Source organism: Protopterus annectens, chromosome 3.part0 (assembly GCF_019279795.1).
Source record: "Protopterus annectens isolate FY-2018-M chromosome 3.part0, PAN1.0, whole genome shotgun sequence".
Classification (NCBI taxonomy): Eukaryota; Metazoa; Chordata; order Ceratodontiformes; family Protopteridae; genus Protopterus; species Protopterus annectens.
In genome coordinates, this window is record NC_056731.1 from 1,381,339,795 (window position 1) to 1,381,361,992 (window position 22,198).

The window sequence follows — 22,198 nt, forward strand, 5'->3', positions numbered from 1 at the left end:
ACTGGGTAAACTACTCATGTACCAGTACACTTGCCCAATGTTTCCTGGAGTTCATTAATTCCAATGCCCTGGACAAGCTCGTTCTTACCCCCACTAGAGGTAGCAACATCCTTGACCTGGTCATTACTAACGACTCCCTGGTTAGATCTGACCACAAACCAATCACCTTGGAAATCCACATCCCTCCCACCCCCCAGCAATGGTAACCACCATGAAAAACTTCTCCAAAGCTAACTTTGTGATCCTAAAAACAGAGGTGGCTAACTTCACGGTACCCATGCAAATGTGACTGCAGAATCATACACCAATGCACTGTACGAACACGTACACAAATGCATGGTTCTCACCATGGCCAATAGAACCAAGATACTCTCCTCCAAAAAAAAGGAAGCCAGTCTGGTGGTCCCCTGCCATAAACAAATTCTACAACAGAAGGAGGAAACTGATACGGAATAAGGTGAAGTCCCAAGACTGGAAAAACTCCCTTATCTGCCCCATCCTTCATCAAATCCTCTAAAGCTAGGTATGAAAACAGAACTGTTGCAAATAGTAAAGACAACCACAAGGCCTTCTATAGTTATGTAAAGTATCTCCACGGCAATAACCAGATTTGATCTGAGCTAATGCACAATGGTACCGCCTGTACCGAGCCAACAGATATTGCCAGTATACTGGCCAACAGATTCAGTGCCAACTTTACCCCCCCCCAAGGACCAATCAAAATACCAGTAGATTGCCAGGTACCCAGTATTACTGCTGCACAGGTTAAAACAGCACTGTCCAAGGCCAAGAATACAGCTTCTATGTGACCTGACAATATACCTGGTTGTGTTCTACATGAACTACAGAGTGAACAGGCACCTCACCTGTATGCCCTGTTCAGTCAAGGCCTCATTTCAGGCTTTGTCCCTGCTGAATGGTGCACTGCTACAGTCATCCCTCGCCACAAAGGAGGTGCGACTACAGACCCTGGGAACTATCGCCCCATTACCCTGACGAGTCTGATATATAAAGCTATGGAATGCATCATCATGGACCTGATAAACAAGGATATAGGGAATCTCCAAACTCTGGATCCCACACAGTTGTTTTTTGAAGGGTAGATCATGCCTGCTCAACTTGGTTGACTTATTTGAGTCAGTCACCAGAGCTGTGCATGAAGGCAAGGTGGTTCATATAGCCTACCTTGATCTGGCCAAGACTTTTGATACCATTCCCCACTTAGGAATAACAGAAAAACTCACTAAGCTTGGCATCAACCCCTATATCACAAGGTGGTTTGCAAACTGGCTCACAGATAGAACCCACAGTGTGAAAGTAGCTGACTCCAAGTCAGACTGCCGATTAGTCACGAGTGGAGTCCCACAGGGTTCGGTCCTGGGTCATCTCCTGTTTGGTATCTACTTCTCTGAAGTCCAGGCCAACACGAAGGGACTCCGGCTGACAAAGTTCGCAGACGATTGTGAGTTTGGAGCTATTATTAACTCCCCAAGTGATGTTGACATCCTGCAGAATGGCCTCACTGTGACCAACGACTGGTGTCAGAACCATGGCCCTAAGCTCAATGCCAAAAAATGTGTCTTCATCCCCTTTGGGAAAAACCCAGTTCCCATGAATTACCACACTGATGGTAGTCCACTGAACACAGAAGTTGTTATAAGAGATCTGGGAACACAGATTGACAGCAGCCTCTCTTTTGATCACCACATTGCCACTGTGGTTAGAAAGTCCTTGTATGTGGCACATCATCATAAGAGTTTTGCATCCAGGAAGAAAGAGGTCATTGTCTCCCCTCTACTCTTCCCTCATTAGGCCAATCATCGAGTACAATGCCCCATTTGGCATGTACCTCACTAGACTCCTGCAACAAGTGTTGAGGCTGCAAACGTACCTCACAAAGAGGATCCTAGGCCTTAAAACACTTGTCCTACATGGACAGACTCAAAAAACTCCTGCTATTCTCTGTCTCATATCGCCTAATTAGAGACGATCTCTGCTTGACTTACAAAGCCATGTCTGACCCAGCTCTGTTAGAAATGCTACATCCAAAGAAATCCCTCCGCACCACACACTTCAGAGACCTCAACCTCATTATCACAATTAACAGAACATGCTGGTGGGACAGGTTCATAACCTAGAGATTCCCCATGCTATGGAACAGACTACCCATACATGTCAAGCAGAGCACCTCGCTGACCCTCTTCAACATAAATCTTGATGAGTGGATGGGAAACAGAAAATTCACCCCGGGGATAACACCAGTGGCTCTACTCGACAGAGGCACTGGGAACTAAGGTTGGGTGGCGCTATGCTAGGGTACTCCTATGGCTAGGCTTGTAAAGGCCCCAGGGCCATTAGCCTAGTACACACCTATGAACCTATGAACTTATGGGTGATGATAGTCTCCTCACTGAACAACAACTTTAGAAAAGATATTGCTATGTTTATTATTTATATATATTTCTTTGATGCTGCCCAATTATAGCTACATGTGGTTATTTCTGTATAAGAATTAAATCATAATATCTTCACATTAATGTCAGGTCATTGGTTTTAAACTTTAAATATGGTAATAAGTTTTCATTCTGAACATTACTTTGGAAAGATTCTATTTATCAACACTGCCATGCAAACACAGAAATGTTGAAAGCAAAAAAGTGACACTTACATCACTTGGGAAGATTCGTATTTTATTTCCTGCAACATCTAGAATCGTCAGATGTCTTAATTTGCAAAGTTCCTGTATAAAAGAGAATCGAAAAAGTGTAAAGCAAGTGTTGCTAAGACCACTTAGGCTATCTAGTCTTGGTACTTTTCCTTGCAACACTCATTAAACACTAATGAAACCACCACATATCTCTTTAGGATCAGCCTAGTGATGCCTATAAGTGTCTAATATTGTCCATTGATATTTACATTAATAACTGCACTGTTATTGAAATATTTCATCTTAAAGATTACACAATAGGCAACACAAATAAATTGATATCTGAACTGTATCTAGTACAGTTAGAGATATGAAGTGTATTTCGCATACTAATTTTTCATATTGCTGCACTATTTTTATTTCTATAAATATCTTAACAAGCAAACAAAATAGCCTCATAAGAAAGCTCACAGCTGGATGAACACAATGGTCCTGACAGCACGAGTCTAGTGGGAGTAGTTACTGAGGTGCTGTACATTGTTTACATAATGTTACAACAAAGCATTACAAAATTAGAAATTATTATGTTTATTATGACTTATAAAATCCAGTTTTCAGATCTTGACTCTAAACAGTAGTAGCATTGTAAAGATGAGTTTGTGCCAAATAGTGTGCACCTTAAAATTCATTAGTAATTAGCACCATCCTATGCCACTGTGGTGTCATACAGGGATAAAGCCCTGACTACAGCTTAGTTGACCCAAGTTTGATTAGTGGCTCGGCCATCTGATGGAGCCATAAGGAGAATGCTAATCCTGATGGGGAGGGTGATATGTGGTGAGGTATGCACAGCATTGGGAGCTTCGTGGTGCAGACTACAAAGCCAATGACAATGTGCACAGCTGAAGGAGAGGTGCAGCTTTCCAAAGACTACAACATGCAGAAGTGAGGAGACAGGGTAGTGCAGTCTCCCCATTGCATGTCACCTGAGGTGAGTCACAGCATGCACATCAGGGAGAACTGTGGTAGGATTAATTGATGGTAGGACAACAACAATCCCCAGGACATCCTCAGGTTCTTGCTGGTCCCGCCATCAAATCTGGTAATAGTTTGAGGGGTAACTGGAGTGGCCAGAAGACCCAAGATAGAAATGGGACACCGGAATGGCTGCCAGGATGACTCCAAGGGAGAAAAAAAGAATGAAAATATTTTCCATTCTACAGATATGAGCAGTTGTTCAAACTCTGAGGATATAAAAAGAAGTTATGTACTCATCATTACATTCCATCTGTGTTGTCTGTTTTCATTCAGCCTCACCAAATGGGTCTCGGATCCATGGTCAGATCCGACTCAGACATTATTACAGCTTGTTGAAACCTTCAAGCTCTTGAGCTCTCCCCTACAAATGATGCATTGCTGCACTGTCACCTAAGATTATATCTATAGCTTTAGAGACTTTGACAGACCAGAATATATTAAGATATTTAATACACATATATCTACAGCTGTATTCACACATGTAGAACTTGAGTTATCATCTAATTAAAAAAACATATTAGACAAAACATGCATTACAAAGCTCAGACTATGATATTAAGTGACATACATTGTATCCTTATGTACACCCTGCCAAGAAAGGGCATCAATAAGATAAAAGGCTCAGGGTTGAAGGGAGGGAAGTTGAGGCTGAACGAAAATAGACAACACAGATGGAACGCTATGGTGAGTGCCTAACTTCTTTATCTGATGCTGTCAATTTTCATTCATCCTCAATGAATGGGACAGAGTCCCCTCTTGCCTCAGCCCCAGGTGGACCCTAAGGAAGGACATGCTGGAGAATAGTTAAGCCAAATGTAGATTTACTCCTTGAGACCATAACCAATTTGCAATGATTGATAAAGATGTGCAGATTTGACCACGTAGCTGCTGCACAAATGTCCACTGAAGCCCTGGCTTGGAAAACCAAGGATGTTGCTACAGACCTAGTAAAATGGGCCTTTACTGGTTTTTGTAGAGGAATATTCAATTTTGTATAAGCCAAGGTAATGCATTCTGTTATCCATTTTGCTATTGTCACCTTTTTAACAGGTTGACCCAGTCTATGGTGTTCTAAGGAGATAAAAAGCTGGTCTGACTTTCTGAAATCTTTAGTTCGATGTAAATAGTAGTGTAATTGTCTATGAACTTCCAATGAATGGAGTAGGAATTCTCCTTTGTTACTGTAGTTTGAAAAAAAATACTGGTAGGGTGATGGCCTGATTAATACTGGATTAGAAAAGAAGCATTGGTACGTAAAGAAATTCTGTCCTTGCGAAAGATGAGGTAAGGGTTTTTTGAGGACAAAGCTTGAATTTCTGAAACTCTCCTAGCTGATGTTATGGCTACTAGAAAGGCAGTTTTCCAAGAAAGAAACTTCAAGTCACACTTGGCTGCTGGTTCAAAAGTGGGGAGGTTGAGTTAGAGCTTGGAGAACTAAAGGTATGGCCCAAGGGGAAACAGGATCTCTGAAAGGAGGTCTTAGTAGTAAGGTACATTTTAAAAATACTTTATAAATTTTTGCTGAGACTAAGGAAGAATTCAAAACGCCTACATTTAAATTGAAAATTGCTGCCAACTGTACCTTAATGGTAGATGCACTTGTTCCTTTGTTAAACAACTCCGCTAGGAATTGCAGGACTGCATATGTGGGAGCTGTAACTGGTTCTATATCATTTTACTCAGCCCAGAGAATAAACTTTTTCCACTTACTTTTGTACAACTTTCTAGTAGATGGCTTATGAGATGAGAATGGAGCAGACCGGGGAAGACAGTATAGATTGCCTGGCTATCATAGGAACTAGAGAAACCATGCGGTTAGTTTGACATTTATCAGATCTGGATTGGTTATTCTTGTCAGATGAGACAGAAGGCCTGGAGATGGATCCAGAATCCATGGGGGTGATAGGAAGTGAGGCCACAGGAATGGGAACCACACTTGTCGAGACCAGTAAGGAGAAATGAGGATTACTCTGGTCTTCAATCTGGATGCTTTCTGTAAAAACTTAGGAATCAAGGGAGTGAGGTATAGGTGTGTAACAGACCAGGGGGACAATCATGGAGAAGAGCATCCCTCTGTCACTCCCCTGTGGAGAGACTAGGACAAAGAAGCTGCTGCATTTGTTGCTCAAGGGAGATGCAAATAGGTTGTAGTAGGGCTGGCCCCATCAAAGAAAAAACATTTCCAATACTCAATGGTTGACTGACCACTCACAAAGTAACAGAATGGACTTGAAGAGTTTGTCTGCTATCACGTTGGACTTCCCCAAAATGTATATCGCTACCAGAAAACAATTGGAGGCTATTGCCCATTGCCATACTCTGAGGGTTTCTTGACATAGGGGATAAGATTTGGTTCCTCCTTGTTTGTTTTTATACAAAACTACTGACATGTTGTCTGTTTGGATTGCAATAGTTCCTCTCTCATCTCTAGAATGTTAATGTGCAAGATGGCCTCCTCAAGGGACCAAGTGCCTTTAACTGTCTTTCTCAAATAATAACCCCCCCCCACACACACCATATCTGAGACATGTCCATGGTCACTACAGCCTTGGGTTTGGGTGGGGTGAATGGGCGACCTTGCTGAGTGTAATCTGACTAAATCCACCATGTAAGGTAGTCCTTGCAAGTTTGTGTTATCCTTATCATTGAAGACATAGGATGAATAAGGTAGGACCACCGGGTTAGTAGCATCCACTATAGAACTCTCATATGGTACCTCACCAGGGGTACTAAAGCAATAGCCACTGCCACTGAACCTAGGGCTTGTAACACTTTCTTGGTAGATATCATTGAACTGCAAATGATCTTTCTGGTTTGGCTTCTGATGTTGTAAAGTCGAGATAAGACAATGGATGCAATCATAGATGAGGTGTCGAAGACTCCGTCAATGAATTCTAGTCTTTGAATGAGTTGTAGTTGTGACTTTTGAGGATTTATGGTGATTCCCAGGGTTGAACAAGTCTGCAACAAATGATCTGTTGCTCGTACCAGTTGATACCTGGTCGTGGAGGTGATGAGCCAATTGTCTAGATAAGGGAACACCCAGATTCCCTGTAGTCTCAAGTGAGCTGCCACCACTGCCATGCATTTGGCAAACATCCTGGGGGCCGTGGTGAGACCAACGAGCAATGCTCTGAACTGGAAGCAACTGGCTCCCACTCAGAAGTGAAGGTACCTCCTGGATCATCTGTTCATCTTTATGTGACAGTAAGATTCCTGGAGGTCTATCCAGCACAGAAAGGGTAGACTGGACTGTACCATGACCATCTGGAACTTGGTATGCATGACTGACTTGTTTAGCATGCTGAGATCCAAAATTGGTCCCCTAGCTTCTTTGGAACTAAAAAGAATCTTGAGTAAGTACCGGATCCTATCTGATCTGGTGGGACCTCTTGGATGACTCTTTTTTTCTAGCAAATGTTGTATCAGTATAGTTGCTGTTTCCCACTTACGGGGTGGAACATCGAGGAGCTTGTTTGATAACAGTGGTGGGAGGGAGAAGGGTATCAAATAGCCTCTGGTAATAATCTTCTGCACCCAAGTATCATTCGTTAAATTTGGACAGGCTGTTTGGTGCAGAGAAAAACATCCCCCAACTGCCTCCAGAGGACAGCAATCAGGCCTCCCTTCAGGAATGCTGATAGTGTCTATCAAGGAAGGTATCTCTGGACCCATTATTTTGCAGGGCTTCTCTGCCTTGCTGGCATCTTCTATTATTGTCATTTTTCCCCTCTAACTCTGGGAGGGCCAGCTCCACATGTGTCAGGGAAGGGGCCTTGAGTCTTTCTAAAACAGATCTTATGACCCCCTCGTTGATTCCTTGAAAAGGTTTGTTGGGGGGGTTGAAAAATGTACTCCAACAGCTGACATCATCTCCCCATGTTTTTCACACCTGGAAAGTGTCTTTTTTACTGTAGGGCCAAAAAGCTAAGATCTGTCAAATGGAGCGTTGATGAATGAAGACTTAAAAGGCTCCACAAAGTTGCATAGGTGCATCCAGACTTGTCTCTGCCAACCATGTTGCACCTTCCACCTCACTGGATAAAAGCTGTATATGGACAAATTTACTACTGACTATAAGGTAGTCAAATGAGGGGCCACAGAAGCCTGAACCTCCTCAGTACTGATCCTTGACAACATGCTGGAAAGTTTCTTGAGTAAGACCCATTGCAGCCTCATAAAATGGGCCAGAGAGTTCTGGCTTGGTGCAGATGATTATTACCAGAGGTTATTTGATACCCTTCTCCCTCCCACCACTGATGCACTGACTCACTTCCCCAGTCTGTCCATTGACCTGGACTCTCTGTTGGGAGGATGGACAGATGAACTCTCTGCAGCGAGTTCTTTCTTAGTGGCCACCGCAACAACCATGGCATCAACTGGTAGACCCTTACCCCAATTCTGTCTTTCTACCAGGGGTACCATAATTTTGTCAGGTCTCTTAGGAATAGGCTCAACTGAATCTGGCTCCGTCCATGCCTTCAGACAAATCAAATCTACTAATTCATTGGGAGGCAGAGTCACTCAGGAGGAAGAAGGGCCAGCACCAAAAGCTTCCGGATATATCGACTCCTCAAAGGAAGAGTTGTGTCCAGGCCAACCACCCTTTTGTTTCAGGAGCTCAAGGATATCTCCAAAGGAGATGTCTTCAGGTGGTGGGTTAGGGGACCTTTCTCTTTCATCGAAGTCAGTATCAGTGGTAAGAGACTCTTCAGGTTAGTCCAGGTATTTCCTCTTACACCATCTCTTCCAATGGACTTCTTCAGTGGGATGGTCTGGAGAAGGATCAAAAGAGCTAGGGATCCTAGACTGGGTAGACCGGAATCCCTGGGCTGGCTGTCCCTGTGGTATTGAATGGTGAGGATCACATGGCACACTCAGCTGGGTGGACAGGGGTGGATCCAAGAGGGAAGGGCCAGTCTGACCCGAAGGTTCAGAGAAAACCCTCTGTACCACCTGAAAGTGAACCTCCCCAAAGAGGAGGAAAGCAACAAAGCAGAGGACAAGGGTCTCTGTTTGCCAGTTCTCCATCTCTCACAGGACGGCCACCCGAGAAGGAAGCTGGAACTGAACTGTCCAGTGTCAAAGCTCCAAGGGGGAGAGAAAGCTTCAAAAACATTGAAGTCGATCTAACCTCCCAGATCCAATGTGGAAGCCCTCTGGATCCGAACACATCTGAGCAGAGGAACTCAAGGTCATTGTCGGATCCGAAGTGACCAACCTCCTTGGATATGACCCAGATAGACCTGGAATTCTCGGATCTGATAATGCCAAAACTAAATCAGTCAGAGAAGGAGTGGAAACTGGAACTGGTCGGGACTAGAAATTCACCCTTCTGAATCTGCTCTGTGACCAGCTCTCTCGCCATCTTATACCACATCTGCTTCAGTAAGGCTACAGGAAGAATGCAAAGACACAATAGAAGCAGGCCTAGAATGTCTCTCCAGGAAAGGGGAAGGTAGTCAGAATGGAGCCAGGTCAATGGATGGGGAATAAGATGTCCAAGAGGGCAGACATACTGGATTTTCCATTGAAAGAATTCTCTTTGGACCTGAAAAGTTCGAGGTTGAAGATGAGATTGGATCTGATCTCAGGACTTTTTCCACTGGCTCCAAGGAGGATACAGCCAATCTGGGCCTCTTAGAAATGTCCCTATGTTTAGAAGTTGAAGGCTGATCACTCTGTAAACCCTGTGAAAAGGAAGAGGGCAACAGACCTTTTAATATTAACTTGTTCTTTCTTTCTCTGAGGGCCCAAGTATTGAAAGCCCCAGATATATCACATTCCTCATTTAGGTGATCTGGACCCAAGCAATAGAGGCACAAAGCATACCCATCTGAAAAGGGCATTTGTGCCCACACTTTGTACACTTTTTAAATCCCTTCTCTGCCATAATCCTTAAAAAGAGAGAGATGGATACAGATACACACACACAGAATAAAGACATATAGTATAGAAAAAGAGTAGGGGAAGAAAAATAGGAATGACGATTTTTTTTTAGAGGTAAAAAAAACAGAAAGAAACCACAAGGGTAGAGTCACAAACAGGAATAACACCTGCAATAGAGAAGAACTGAAGTAATAATTTAAGGAAATTAGCTTATAACAGGAAAAAACTTGAACTTGAGAGCTCTGCTGGAACCACATTTGAATGTGAAAACAGTAAATGAGATCTGAGGTGACAGGGCAGCAATGCATCATCGGTAGAGGACAGCTCAATAGCTTGAAGGTTTCCATGAGCTGTAATAATGGCAGAGTCAGATCCGACCATGGTTCCGAGACCCAGTCATTCAGGATGAATGAAATCAGTCATAACATTCTGTGAAGTTCCTGTTATAGACTTATAATTTACCTTTCTCCAAAGTTAATTAACCTCTTCACTTAAAACAGCACTTCCTAACCTTACACTGTGCTACTTCCCTACTTCTGGATCATCGCTGTGCTGTGTATGTATTTGCAAAACTGTGGTGTACTGAACTTGACACAGTGTTTGAGACTATACTGCAGCTGTTATAATACACTGACAAATACAGCTGTCAAATTCACATTAAGTCACATATATGCTTTATTTGTAATAATTAATTTACCTCCATAATATAGGTTCATAGGTGTTTACTACGCTAATGACCACAAAGGCCTTTTTAAACCTAGCCATGCAGCCCAAATCTCTGCCGAGTACTAATACCCTTGATAACTGTAAGCATGGGCCTGGGAGATGAACCATTTACAGGTTACCTGTTTGCATCAGAGACATAGGTTCCAAACCAGGGATGAATTTCCAGTTTCCCATCCAATTGTCCAAGTTGCACTTGAATTGGATTAGGGAAGAACTCTGCTTCACATGGATGGGGAGCGTGTTCCATACAAGAGGTAGTCTCTGGGATACATACCTATCTCTCCAGCAGGTCCTATTTATATGAACAGGGTGAACCAGGAATCCAGGACGCCAGTGAACTTTTCAAATACACTCCATCTTTAATTACCAAATAGTTTTAGCGCTTTCATCTCTAAATGAGAGACTTCATCAGAAACAATACATCTTGTTAAAACAATACCATTTATAGTATTGTAGTTTGGTGACATCACAAAAACAATTTAACATTTAAAGCAGTAAATAACATAAAAACCTAACCTGAAAATTACCATCTAATACAAACAATAGAATGTTAAAACATTGGCTTATGGGTCCTGTGCATGATGAAATGTATAAATTCATGTAGTATTAAAAAATATTTTGTAATGTATTATAAACATCTTGTGTACAGAAGTGGAAAAAAAGTTTAAAAATGTAGTGTGTAAAAAATATATATATGTTACACAAAATACAAAGAAAATATACACATTTATATATATATTCCTAAAAATACTGCAAAATACTTTAAAATTTCTTTTTGTATAAATAAATAAATAAATAATGTATTGGGTGTTGGACTAAAATAAAATACATCTTAAAGATAATAAATAGTTTTAATATAAATACTTTATAAATTATTTGATCTTTCTATTAAGAAAGGTGCCAAAGAAACAGTTTCATTAAGCCCCGGGGGGTACATGGAAGCCAATCTAAACTGCCACTGGCTTTCTTTCTTTTTCAATAAATTTTTCCAGTCCCCTCCTCTAATGTCTATTTTAATCATGTCTAATATACCAAACACAAATTTATCAAATCCATCACAAATTGCACTATGTTTGTACAGTGCGTTTGTATTTTTACAACTCCTTATTTCATAAAGATGTTCATATATTCTATTTTTCAAAAGACGTTCTGTCTTCCCCACATAAAAATGTTTACATGTATTGCATATAGCAAGATAAATCACACCTCTGGTGTTACAATTACCCTTCATGAAGTGCACTCTACTCCTCATAATACTGTTCAACACTACAACTGGTTCAACATTGATGTAGGGACAGTAATGACACATACCACTTCTTCTAGTCCCATCATTAGTCTTCATAGTACTCCCTAACTTGTTTTCTAACAGCTGTTTCATGTTTTTACTCACCCTGGTAACAAATGTGGGTTTATGACCCACTTTTTTGTGTATAGCCTCGTTGGTTCTTAAAATATTCCAATTTTTTATATAGATATTTTTAATAGCTGATGTTCTCATATTGTGAGTAAGAACACATGCTGTGTTGAAGTTGTTATTAGACATACGTACATTGTCTCCCATATTTTCCCCCAATGGTTCCAATGAGGTACCTGAACCTAGTAAAGGTAAATATTTCTGTCCCCACAGGTTGTAGATATCCTGTAAGGTAGAATTGATCAGATCCAAAGGGTATCCTCTCTCTGTAAACATTTTTCTGAGTAAACCAAATTCACTGTGCAAATCTTCTTGATGAGAAGTCATCCTAGCAATCCTAATTGCTTGGCCTTTAATAATACTTATTTTTTGTGTCAAAGGGTGATTACTTTCAAAATGTAGATAAGCATTGCAAAATGTCTTTTTTCTGAATATTTTTGATTTAAAACGTTGATTCTGAGTATCCTTAATTATAAGGGTGTCCAAATAGCTAATGCTTACGTTACTGTACTGAAAAGTAAAGGCCAAAAATTCTGTGCTAGAATTAATGTAGTTAACAAAACCAGGTATATTATCCTCAGTACCTCCCCAAAGGATGAAAATATCATCCAGGTACCGGAGATACAATTTGATCTGAGACCAAAAAGGGCCTTTAAAAACATGTTTAATCTCCCAACCCAATAGCACTAGGTTAGAATATACTAGTGAACAGGCTGCCCCCATTGGGACCCCAGTTGTTTGCTGATAAAATTCCCCCTCAAACCACAAATTATTATTGTCCAAAACTATGTTCATAAATTCACAAATAAGCTTCACCCTATCATTCTCCAAGTCTGAAAATGTGAATAAAACTTCTTCAAATAAGGACAAACCCTGTTCCTTGGGAATGCATGTAAATAAATCTTTTACATCTATGGTTAAAAAAAAATTTTATCAGCAAACAACTGGGGTCCCAATGGGGGCAGCCTGTTCACCAGTATATTCTAACCTAGTGCTATTGGGTTGGGAGATTAAACATGTTTTTAAAGGCCCTTTTTGGTCTCAGATCAAATTGTATCTCCGGTACCTGGATGATATTTTCATCCTGTGGGGAGGTACTGAGGATAATATACCTGGTTTTGTTAACTACATTAATTCTAGCACAGAATTTTTGGCCTTTACTTTTCAGTACAGTAGCGTAAGCATTAGCTATTTGGACACCCTTATAATTAAGGATACTCAGAATCAACGTTTTAAATCAAAAATATTCAGAAAAAAGACATTTTGCAATGCTTATCTACATTTTGAAAGTAATCACCCTTTGACACAAAAAATAAGTATTATTAAAGGCCAAGCAATTAGGATTGCTAGGATGACTTCTGATCAAGGAGATTTGCACAGTGAATTTGGTTTACTCAGAAAAATGTTTACAGAGAGAGGATACCCTTTGGATCTGATCAATTCTACCTTACAGGATATCTACAACCTGTGGGGACAGAAATATTTACCTTTACTAGGTTCAGGTACCTCATTGGAACCATTGGGGGAAAATATGGGAGACAATGTACGTATTTCTAATAGCAACTTCAACACAGCATGTGTTCTTACTCACAATCTGAGAACATCAGCTATTAAAAATATCTATATAAAAAATTGGAATATTTTAAGAACCAACGAGGCTATACACAAAAAAGTGGGTCATAAACCCACATTTGTCACCAGGGTGAGTAAAAACATGAAACAGCTGTTAGAAAACAAGTTAAAGAGTACTATGAAGACTAATGATGGGACTAGAAGATGTGGTATGTGTCATTACTGTCCCTACATCAATGTTGAACCAGTTGTAGTTTGGACAATATTATGAGGAGTAGAGTGCACTTCATGAAGGGTAATTGTAACACCAGAGGTGTGATTTATCTTGCTATATGCAATACATGTAAACATTTTTATGTGGGGAAGACAGAACGTCTTTTGAAAAATAGAATATATGAACATCTTTATGAAATAAGGAGTTGTAAAAATACAAACACACTGTACAAACATAGTGCAATTTGTGATGGATTTGATAAATTTGTGTTTGGTATATTAGACATGATTAAAATAGACATTAGAGGAGGGGACTGGAAAATTTTATTGAAAAAGAAAGAAAGCCAGTGGCAGTTTAGATTGGCTTCCATGTACCCCCCCCAGGGCTTAATGAAACTGATTCTTTGGCACCTTTCTTAATAGAAAGATCAAATAATTTATAAAGTATTTATATTAAAACTATTTATTATCTTTAAGATGTATTTTATTTTAGTCCAACACCCAAGACATTATTTATTTATTTATACAAAAAGAAATTTTAAAGTATTTTGCAGTATTTTTAGGAATATATATATAAATGTGTATATTTTCTTTGTATTTTGTGCAACATATATATATATTTTTACACACTACATTTTTAAACTTTTTTTCCACTTCTGTACACAAGATGTTTACAATACATTACAAAATATTTTTTAATACTACATGAATTTATACATTTGATCATGCACAGGACCCATAAGCCAATGTTTTAACATTCTATTGTTTGTATTAGATGGTAATTTTCAGGTTAGGTTTTTATGTTATTTACTGCTTTAAATGTTAAATTGTTTTTGTGATGTCACCAAACTACAATACTATAAATGGTATTGTTTTAACAAGATGTATTGTTTCTGATGAAGTCTCTCATTTAGAGATGAAAGCGCTAAAACTATTTGGTAATTAAAGATGGAGTGTATTTGAAAAGTTCACTGGCGTCCTGGATTCCTGGTTCACCCTGTTCATGTTTTATGGTTTTATCTAGTTCTCGTTATTTTTTACTAGTTATATTTGGATGAACCATGGACATTTCTAGGGATTTAAATCTGTCGAGTGCTGTGCTTGCCGAGGACTCTGGAGCGGAACTTAAGGAGCTGCGAGGAGAGGTTTCACATTTAAAAGGTGAATTGACTAAATTGGTGGAGCTTCTCACTCAGAGAGATTATTGTTGTGGATCTGTTCCTTCCTTCCTTTATGGGTGAGCGCGCAGTTTTCATACCTCCTGGCTACGTTGGTTATCAGCCAACCAACATCGCAGGATATCCGACTACGCAACCAAACTTATTACCACAAGTTAGGACTTTAAACAGTAATGGCGAGTCTCTACGGCATGAAAGTAGCAGAGTGGTGTTACTAAACACGGACAACACTGGTGCTAATGCATTATCGAACGGACAGAATAGCAGTTCTAAGGGTTTTGGCCCTTCCCCTATTTTCGTTGGGGCAGATAATAGTCGCTTGGACTATAACAACGCTGGGACTCGTCCAAAAACAGGTACTGTCTTTTTTACACAACCAGTTGGTTCGCAACAAGAGGCAAATACTAGATTTGACAAATTATGTTCTAAACAGTACTGCTTCAACAATCCTGACAATACCAATGACTGTGACCATCAAATTTTCACGGAAAGTAAAGACAGAGACAATGTTTCCTTAAAGGATTTAATTTTTTTATTAGAAAAAAGACTTTTTAAATGTAAAAGTTTGGAAATTGACATTGCATATTTTCAACAATGTATTGCTTTGAAAATTGTACCTCAGGGATGAGAATTTTCAAGTTTTCCTTTGGTATTAATTACACTGAAGAAATACTTGCTGATTTTAGAAATTATTTTAATGACATTGGCTTGGGTCTTTTGAGAAAAACTGTGCATTATTATGAAATGGAAAGGGAATGTGTATTAAAGGAAGTACAGAATTTGGATAGTAAAATTAAGAAAGATTTATTATTTTCGCACTATAGCACTTTATATTTCAAGATGTTGGATAGGATTGAAAATAGATGTTTTAATATTTTTCAGAAGAAAAAACGTAAAATAAACAGGGACCAAAGGGATTATCAAGATAAAGCAGTTTATATGAACAAAAATCAAAGTGGTCAGAACCATAGGTTTAGAAACAGGAGGTCCTCATATAATTTTAATTATAATCAAGAGAAGGGTGCGCCCCAACATGGGCATAGTTTCATTAATTCTCCCACCAATACAGGAAATGGCACGGGGTGGCACAATGAGGATGGGGGAATATTACACCATGAAGAGGAGGATTTTCCCACCCTCAGACGCTCAGAAAGACTGGCACAGTATTACACCAAGGAGGGAGAATACAACAGAAACTATTATCCTCAGAAGAGAAATCAGATACCTCAACACAGGTACGGTTATTAGATAGTGATGATTTATTTAACCCCTCTGTATTTCAAAAACAGGTAATATTTCAACAAGCAGGTTTTACCATTTATAATTACTCGGACAGAGTAATTACAGATGTTTATTTTAAACTTTTTTCAAAAGGTATAAAATTCATTCCCACTAACAAAGGTGATTTAGTGGACAATATAGAAGCTTTAAAATTATATACAAGGAAATTGAACCTTGCTATATTAATGGAACCTTTGGATAATAATGATAACAATACTGTTACAGGTCACAATATTTTAAAAAAGAAAAGTATATATAATCCCCCTCTACACCCCATAGTGGAAGCATACGAAAAACTGGTGTTGGAAGATTTATATGAGGAATTAAGACACAATAGGTGGAATGAGTGGAATCTATCCAAGGAAGAATACAAATTACTATGTGATTCGAGAAAAGACAACAGTATTCGGATTATGATTCCTGACAAAGGAGGGAGTATTGTCATTTTTCGTAGTATGGACTATTCAAATGCTATGTTGGAATTATTGTTTGATGAAAATATATAGCCACACTTCTAAAAATGAAATCAATATTTCCTATTCAAGAATAGATAGTTATTTGGATGAATATTTGTTGGAAGGTAGAATTGACCTTAGTGAGTATGAATTTCTTTTTAGAAAATTTCCCATCATACCAGTATTCTTTGGAATACCAAAAGTTCACAAAGATGTTTCCAAACCTCCTTTTAGGCCCATAGTGGCAGCTAGAGGGTCTAAGATACACCCACTCACCCTGTTTATTGATTCACACGTACAATATGTAGTTCACAAGACACCACATTTATTGAAAGATTCCTGGGAATTTTTAAAGAGTATTAAACAAGAATTGTTTCAGGACAACATAATATTTTTAACCATAGATGTAAAAGATTTATTTACATGCATTTCCAAGGAACAGGGTTTGTCCTTATTTGAAGAAGTTTTATTCACATTTTTAGACTTGGAGAATGATAGGGTGAAGCTTATTTGTGAATTTATGAACATAGTTTTGGACAATAATAATTTGTGGTTTGAGGGGGAATTTTATCAGCAAACAACTGGGGTCCCAATGGGGGCAGCCTGTTCACCAGTATATTCTAACCTAGTGCTATTGGGTTGGGAGATTAAACATGTTTTTAAAGGCCCTTTTTGGTCTCAGATCAAATTGTATCTCCGGTACCTGGATGATATTTTCATCCTGTGGGGAGGTACTGAGGATAATATACCTGGTTTTGTTAACTACATTAATTCTAGCACAGAATTTTTGGCCTTTACTTTTCAGTACAGTAGCGTAAGCATTAGCTATTTGGACACCCTTATAATTAAGGATACTCAGAATCAACGTTTTAAATCAAAAATATTCAGAAAAAAGACATTTTGCAATGCTTATCTACATTTTGAAAGTAATCACCCTTTGACACAAAAAATAAGTATTATTAAAGGCCAAGCAATTAGGATTGCTAGGATGACTTCTGATCAAGAAGATTTGCACAGTGAATTTGGTTTACTCAGAAAAATGTTTACAGAGAGAGGATACCCTTTGAATCTGATCAATTCTACCTTACAGGATATCTACAACCTGTGGGGACAGAAATATTTACCTTTACTAGGTTCAGGTACCTCACTGAAACCATTGGGGGGAAAATATGGGAGACAATGTACGTATTTCTAATAGCAACTTCAACACAGCATGTGTTCTTACTCACAATATGAGAACATCAGCTATTAAAAATATCTATATAAAAAATTGGAATATTTTAAGAACCAACGAGGCTATACACAAAAAAGTGGGCCATAAACCCACATTTGTCACCAGGGTGAGTAAAAACATGAAACAGCTGTTAGAAAACAAGTTAGGGAGTACTATGAAGACTAATGATGGGACTAGAAGATGTGGTATGTGTCATTACTGTCCCTACATCAATGTTGAACCAGTTGTAGTGTTGAACAATATTATGAGGAGTAGAGTGCACTTCATGAAGGGTAATTGTAACACCAGAGGTGTGATTTATCTTGCTATATGCAATACATGTAAACATTTTTATGTGGGGAAGACAGAACGTCTTTTGAAAAATAGAATATATGAACATCTTTATGAAATAAGGAGTTGTAAAAATACAAACGCACTGTACAAACATAGTGCAATTTGTGATGGATTTGATAAATTTGTGTTTGGTATATTAGACATGATTAAAATAGACATTAGAGGAGGGGATTGGAAAAATTTATTGAAAAAGAAAGAAAGCCAGTGGCAGTTTAGATTGGCTTCCATGTACCCCCCAGGGCTTAATGAAACTGTTTCTTTGGCACCTTTCTTAATAGAAAGATCAAATAATTTATAAAGTATTTATATTAAAACTATTTATTATCTTTAAGATGTATTTTATTTTAGTCCAACACCCAAGACATTATTTATTTATTTATACAAAAAGAAATTTTAAAGTATTTTGCAGTATTTTTAGGAATATATATATAAATGTGTATATTTTCTTTGTATTTTGTGCAACATATATATATATTTTTACACACTACATTTTTAAACTTTTTTTCCACTTCTGTACACAAGATGTTTATAATACATTACAAAATATTTTTTAATACTACATGAATTTATACATTTGATCATGCACAGGACCCATAAATAGAAGTTATGTTCTTACCATAACGTTCCATGTTAGTTGTCTTCTTCTCACCTTCTTCTTGCTGGATGGGTTCGGAGCCGACCTCGGCTCCGACTCGGCCACTCTAAAAGCTCGAGAGTTGGTTCCACCGGCTCGAGGCTCCCCTTATATCCCACAATGCTAGGCGAGAGTTACCTCAGATCTCGTTTGTAAGCTAACCCAGCTTATATCAATAACAGTATAACTGTAAAACAGAATCCACCTCTAACAGCAGGAAGAAAAGGGGTGACCTATATCCTGAAACAAGAAATATGCATAATAGCATATGACTAAGAAAGAGGTGGTAGAAAGAGAGGTCACGATCACAACTCCTCTAGGTCTGTCCAGGCCAGGGGGAAGGAGGGTGGGACGCAAGAAGGCGAGAAGAAGACAACTAACATGGAACGTTATGGTAAGAACATAACTTCTATATGTTAAGTTGTCTATCTCGCCTTCATTCTTGCTGGATGGGACCGCGTCCCTAGCACCTTGTCCCGGGTGGCCTAACGGAACAGACTCCTGAGAACAGTGGAACCAAAATTAGCTCTATGCCTAGAAGCTAAATCCAACTTATAATGGGAAATAAAAGTGTGAGGAGTAGCCCAAGTAGCCGCTGCACAAATGGTGTCAATAGGCAGTCTGTCTTGGAAGGCTAGAGAAGTAGCCAAAGCTCTGGTGGAATGGGCTTTAGGTTTATTAGGCAGTTTTGGTGTCTAATCTCATAAACAAGGGTAATCAGAGATGTTAGCCATCTGGATAATGATACCTTTGAAACTGGAAGTCCTTTTCTGCTTTCCGCATAGGAGACAAACAGCTGATCAGATTTTCTGAATTGTTTTGTCCTGTCCAAGTAGTACCTTAATTGACGATGAACATCCAGGCAATGTAATTTTTGTTCAGACCTATTTGAATACTCTGGGAAAAAGACAGGGAGGTCAATGGTTTGGTTTAGATTTGATGTTGAAACCACCTTAGGCAAAAAGGACGGGTTAGTTCGTAAGGAAACTCTGTCCTTATGGAACAAAAGATAAGGAGAACGACAACTGAGTGCTTGAAGTTCTGAAATTCTTCTAGCTGATGTGATAGCCACCAGAAAGAGAGTTTTCCATGATAATAACTTCAAGGAACATGAAGCTGCAGGTTCGAAAGGGGAAAGAATCAAAGAAGCAAGAACTAAATTTAGGTCCCAAGGAGAAGGAGGATTTCTTATAGGAGGTCTGAGAAGAAAAACTCCTTTCAAAAAGGCTTTGCAGAGTTTGTGGGACATTAGGGCAGATTCAGAAATACCCACATGGAAATTAGAAATAGCTGCCAATTGAACCTTAAGAGTAGATGGAGATGAACCTGCATGGAAGAGTTCAGCTAGAAAATCAAGGACTAGTTGGATGGAAGCGGTGAAAGGATCTATGTCCTTTCCTTGTGCCCAATATGAGAAGCGTTTCCACTTACTCAAATAAATCTTTCGAGTGGAAGATTTATGGGAAGCTATCAATATATCTCTAACAGAGTGAGATAATTGAGGAAGCCTGGCTACGGTTGGAACTGGAGGAACCAAGCAGTGAGGTTCAGAGAGGGAGGGAGCGATGAAACTGACCCGACTGATGGATCAAAAGATCTGGAACTAGGTCCAGATTCCACGGTCGCTCAAAAGAAATCGATGTAGAAAGGGGAACCACACTTGTCGAGGCCAGTAAGGAGCAATGAGGATCAATGAGGCCTTCTGAGCGATAGCTTTCTGTATTACTTGAGAGATCAGTGGGAAAGGAGGAAATGCATACAGAAGTCCCGGGCCAAACTTGGACTAGAGCGTCCCTGCTGGGTTGGCCTGGTAAAGGGAATAGAGTGAAGTATTCTCTGCACTTGCTGTTTTGGGGAGTAGCAAAAGATCGCAGCAAGGCTGACCCCACTTGAGAAATATCTCTCTCACTACAGAGTCTTTCAGAGACCACTCGTGAGGCATGAGTATAGCTCTGCTCAACTTGTCCGCAATGTGATTGGACTTCCGGGATGTGCGTTGCTATCAAAAACGCTGAGAAGAAATCGCCCATTGCCACAGTCTGAGTGCTTCTCGACACAGGGGTATGATCTGGTTCCGCCTTGTTTGTTGATGTACCACACTACAGACATATTGTCTGTCTGGATTGCAATCGTTCCCAAGGGAAGAGAGTCTTGAAGGGCTTGCAACGCTAAAAGCACTGCTCTCATCTCCAGAACATTTATGTGCAAGTGGCATTCGTTTGGTTGCCATGTGCCCTGGACTGTCCTGCCCTGATAATGCCCCCCCCACCCGATCAGGGAGGCATCCATTGTCAGAGTAGCAACCGGAGGAGGTGGAACAAATGGTCTTCCCAACAGGAGCTGGGGAAGACATCCACCACATGAGATGCTTTTGCACGCTTGCGTGATCATAATGGTGTGAGACATTGGAAGTTCCTGGTATGACCATTGAGAAAAAGCATCCACTGAAGGATCCGCATGTGGTATCTGGCCAATGGGAGGAGAGGTATGGCGCTGCCATGATTCCCAACACCTTTAGAACTAACCTGGCTTTGGCTCTGTTGTTGTTGAGAAGAAGTGACACCAATTTTGAATGTCTGATATCCTTTGGTTCGTTAGCGTTGCAGACATGTTTATAGTATCTAAATTTGCCTATGTAGGTAATAGTACGACAAGGCGACAAAACAGACTTTTCGCAATTTATTGAAATACCCAGTTTTGACAAACGCGAAAAGTATAATCTCTGGCCATTAGAAGGAGATGCTTGGTGGGAGCTGTGAGAAGCCAGTCGTCCAAATATGGAAACACCTGGAATCCTTGTCGTCTCAGGTGAGAAGCTACCACTGCCATGCATTTGGTAAACACCCGGGGGGCAGTGGTGAGACCAAAGGGCAGGGCCCTGAATTGAAAATGACTGGTTCCCAGCCTGAAGCGGAGGAATCTTCTGGAGCGTCTGTTCATTTTTATGTGATAGTACGCGTCCTGAAGGTCTATAGAGCACATCCAGTTTCCTTTTCCCAACAGGGGAAGAATGGATTGCAGCGTGACCATCCGAAATCTTGTTTTCTTGACTGATCTGTTCAAAATACTGAGATCCAAAATTGGTCTCCAGTCCCCTGTTTTCTTTGGAACTAAAAAGAACCTTGAGTAGATTCCGGATCCTTGTTGGTCTGCTGACACTGGCTGAATTGCTCTTTTTGCAAGCAGTTTTGAAATTTCCAAAGCTGCTATATCCCTTTGAGCGGGTGGAACATCTGGAAGGGATTTTTTTGACTGATTTGGAAAACGAAGAAAGGGGATAGAATAACCTTCGAAATGATGGACTGTACCCATTTGTCTTGAGTCAGGGATAGCCAGGCTTCTGGGTACAGTAACAATCTCCCCCCGACTGCCTCCGAAGATGGGCAGTCGGGCAACACCTCAGGGATGCTGAAAGGGCTTGTCAGGAAAGGCTTCCCGATTGCCCTGGTTCTGCGGACCCCCCCTGCCCCTAGGGCGACGTCTACCATTGTTATTCCCACCTCTGCCTCTGGTAGGAAAACGACTCTGTCGCCAGGCTAAGTCCCTTGAGATTGTTTATGGAACCACATCTTTCCACCCTTCTA

The 22,198-nt window shown here is 39.9% G+C and overlaps 1 protein-coding gene across 1 annotated transcript in view; it reads right to left on the reverse strand.

Moving 5' to 3' along the window:
- LRRC69 (leucine rich repeat containing 69) overlaps positions 1-22,198 on the reverse strand; it is a 902,784-nt gene that overhangs the window by 395,411 nt on the left and 485,175 nt on the right. Inside the window, exon 5 of the mRNA XM_044065468.1 lies at positions 2,669-2,740. Within this exon, the coding sequence (XP_043921403.1) occupies positions 2,669-2,740 (72 nt within the window). The remainder of the gene's footprint in view (positions 1-2,668; positions 2,741-22,198) is intronic.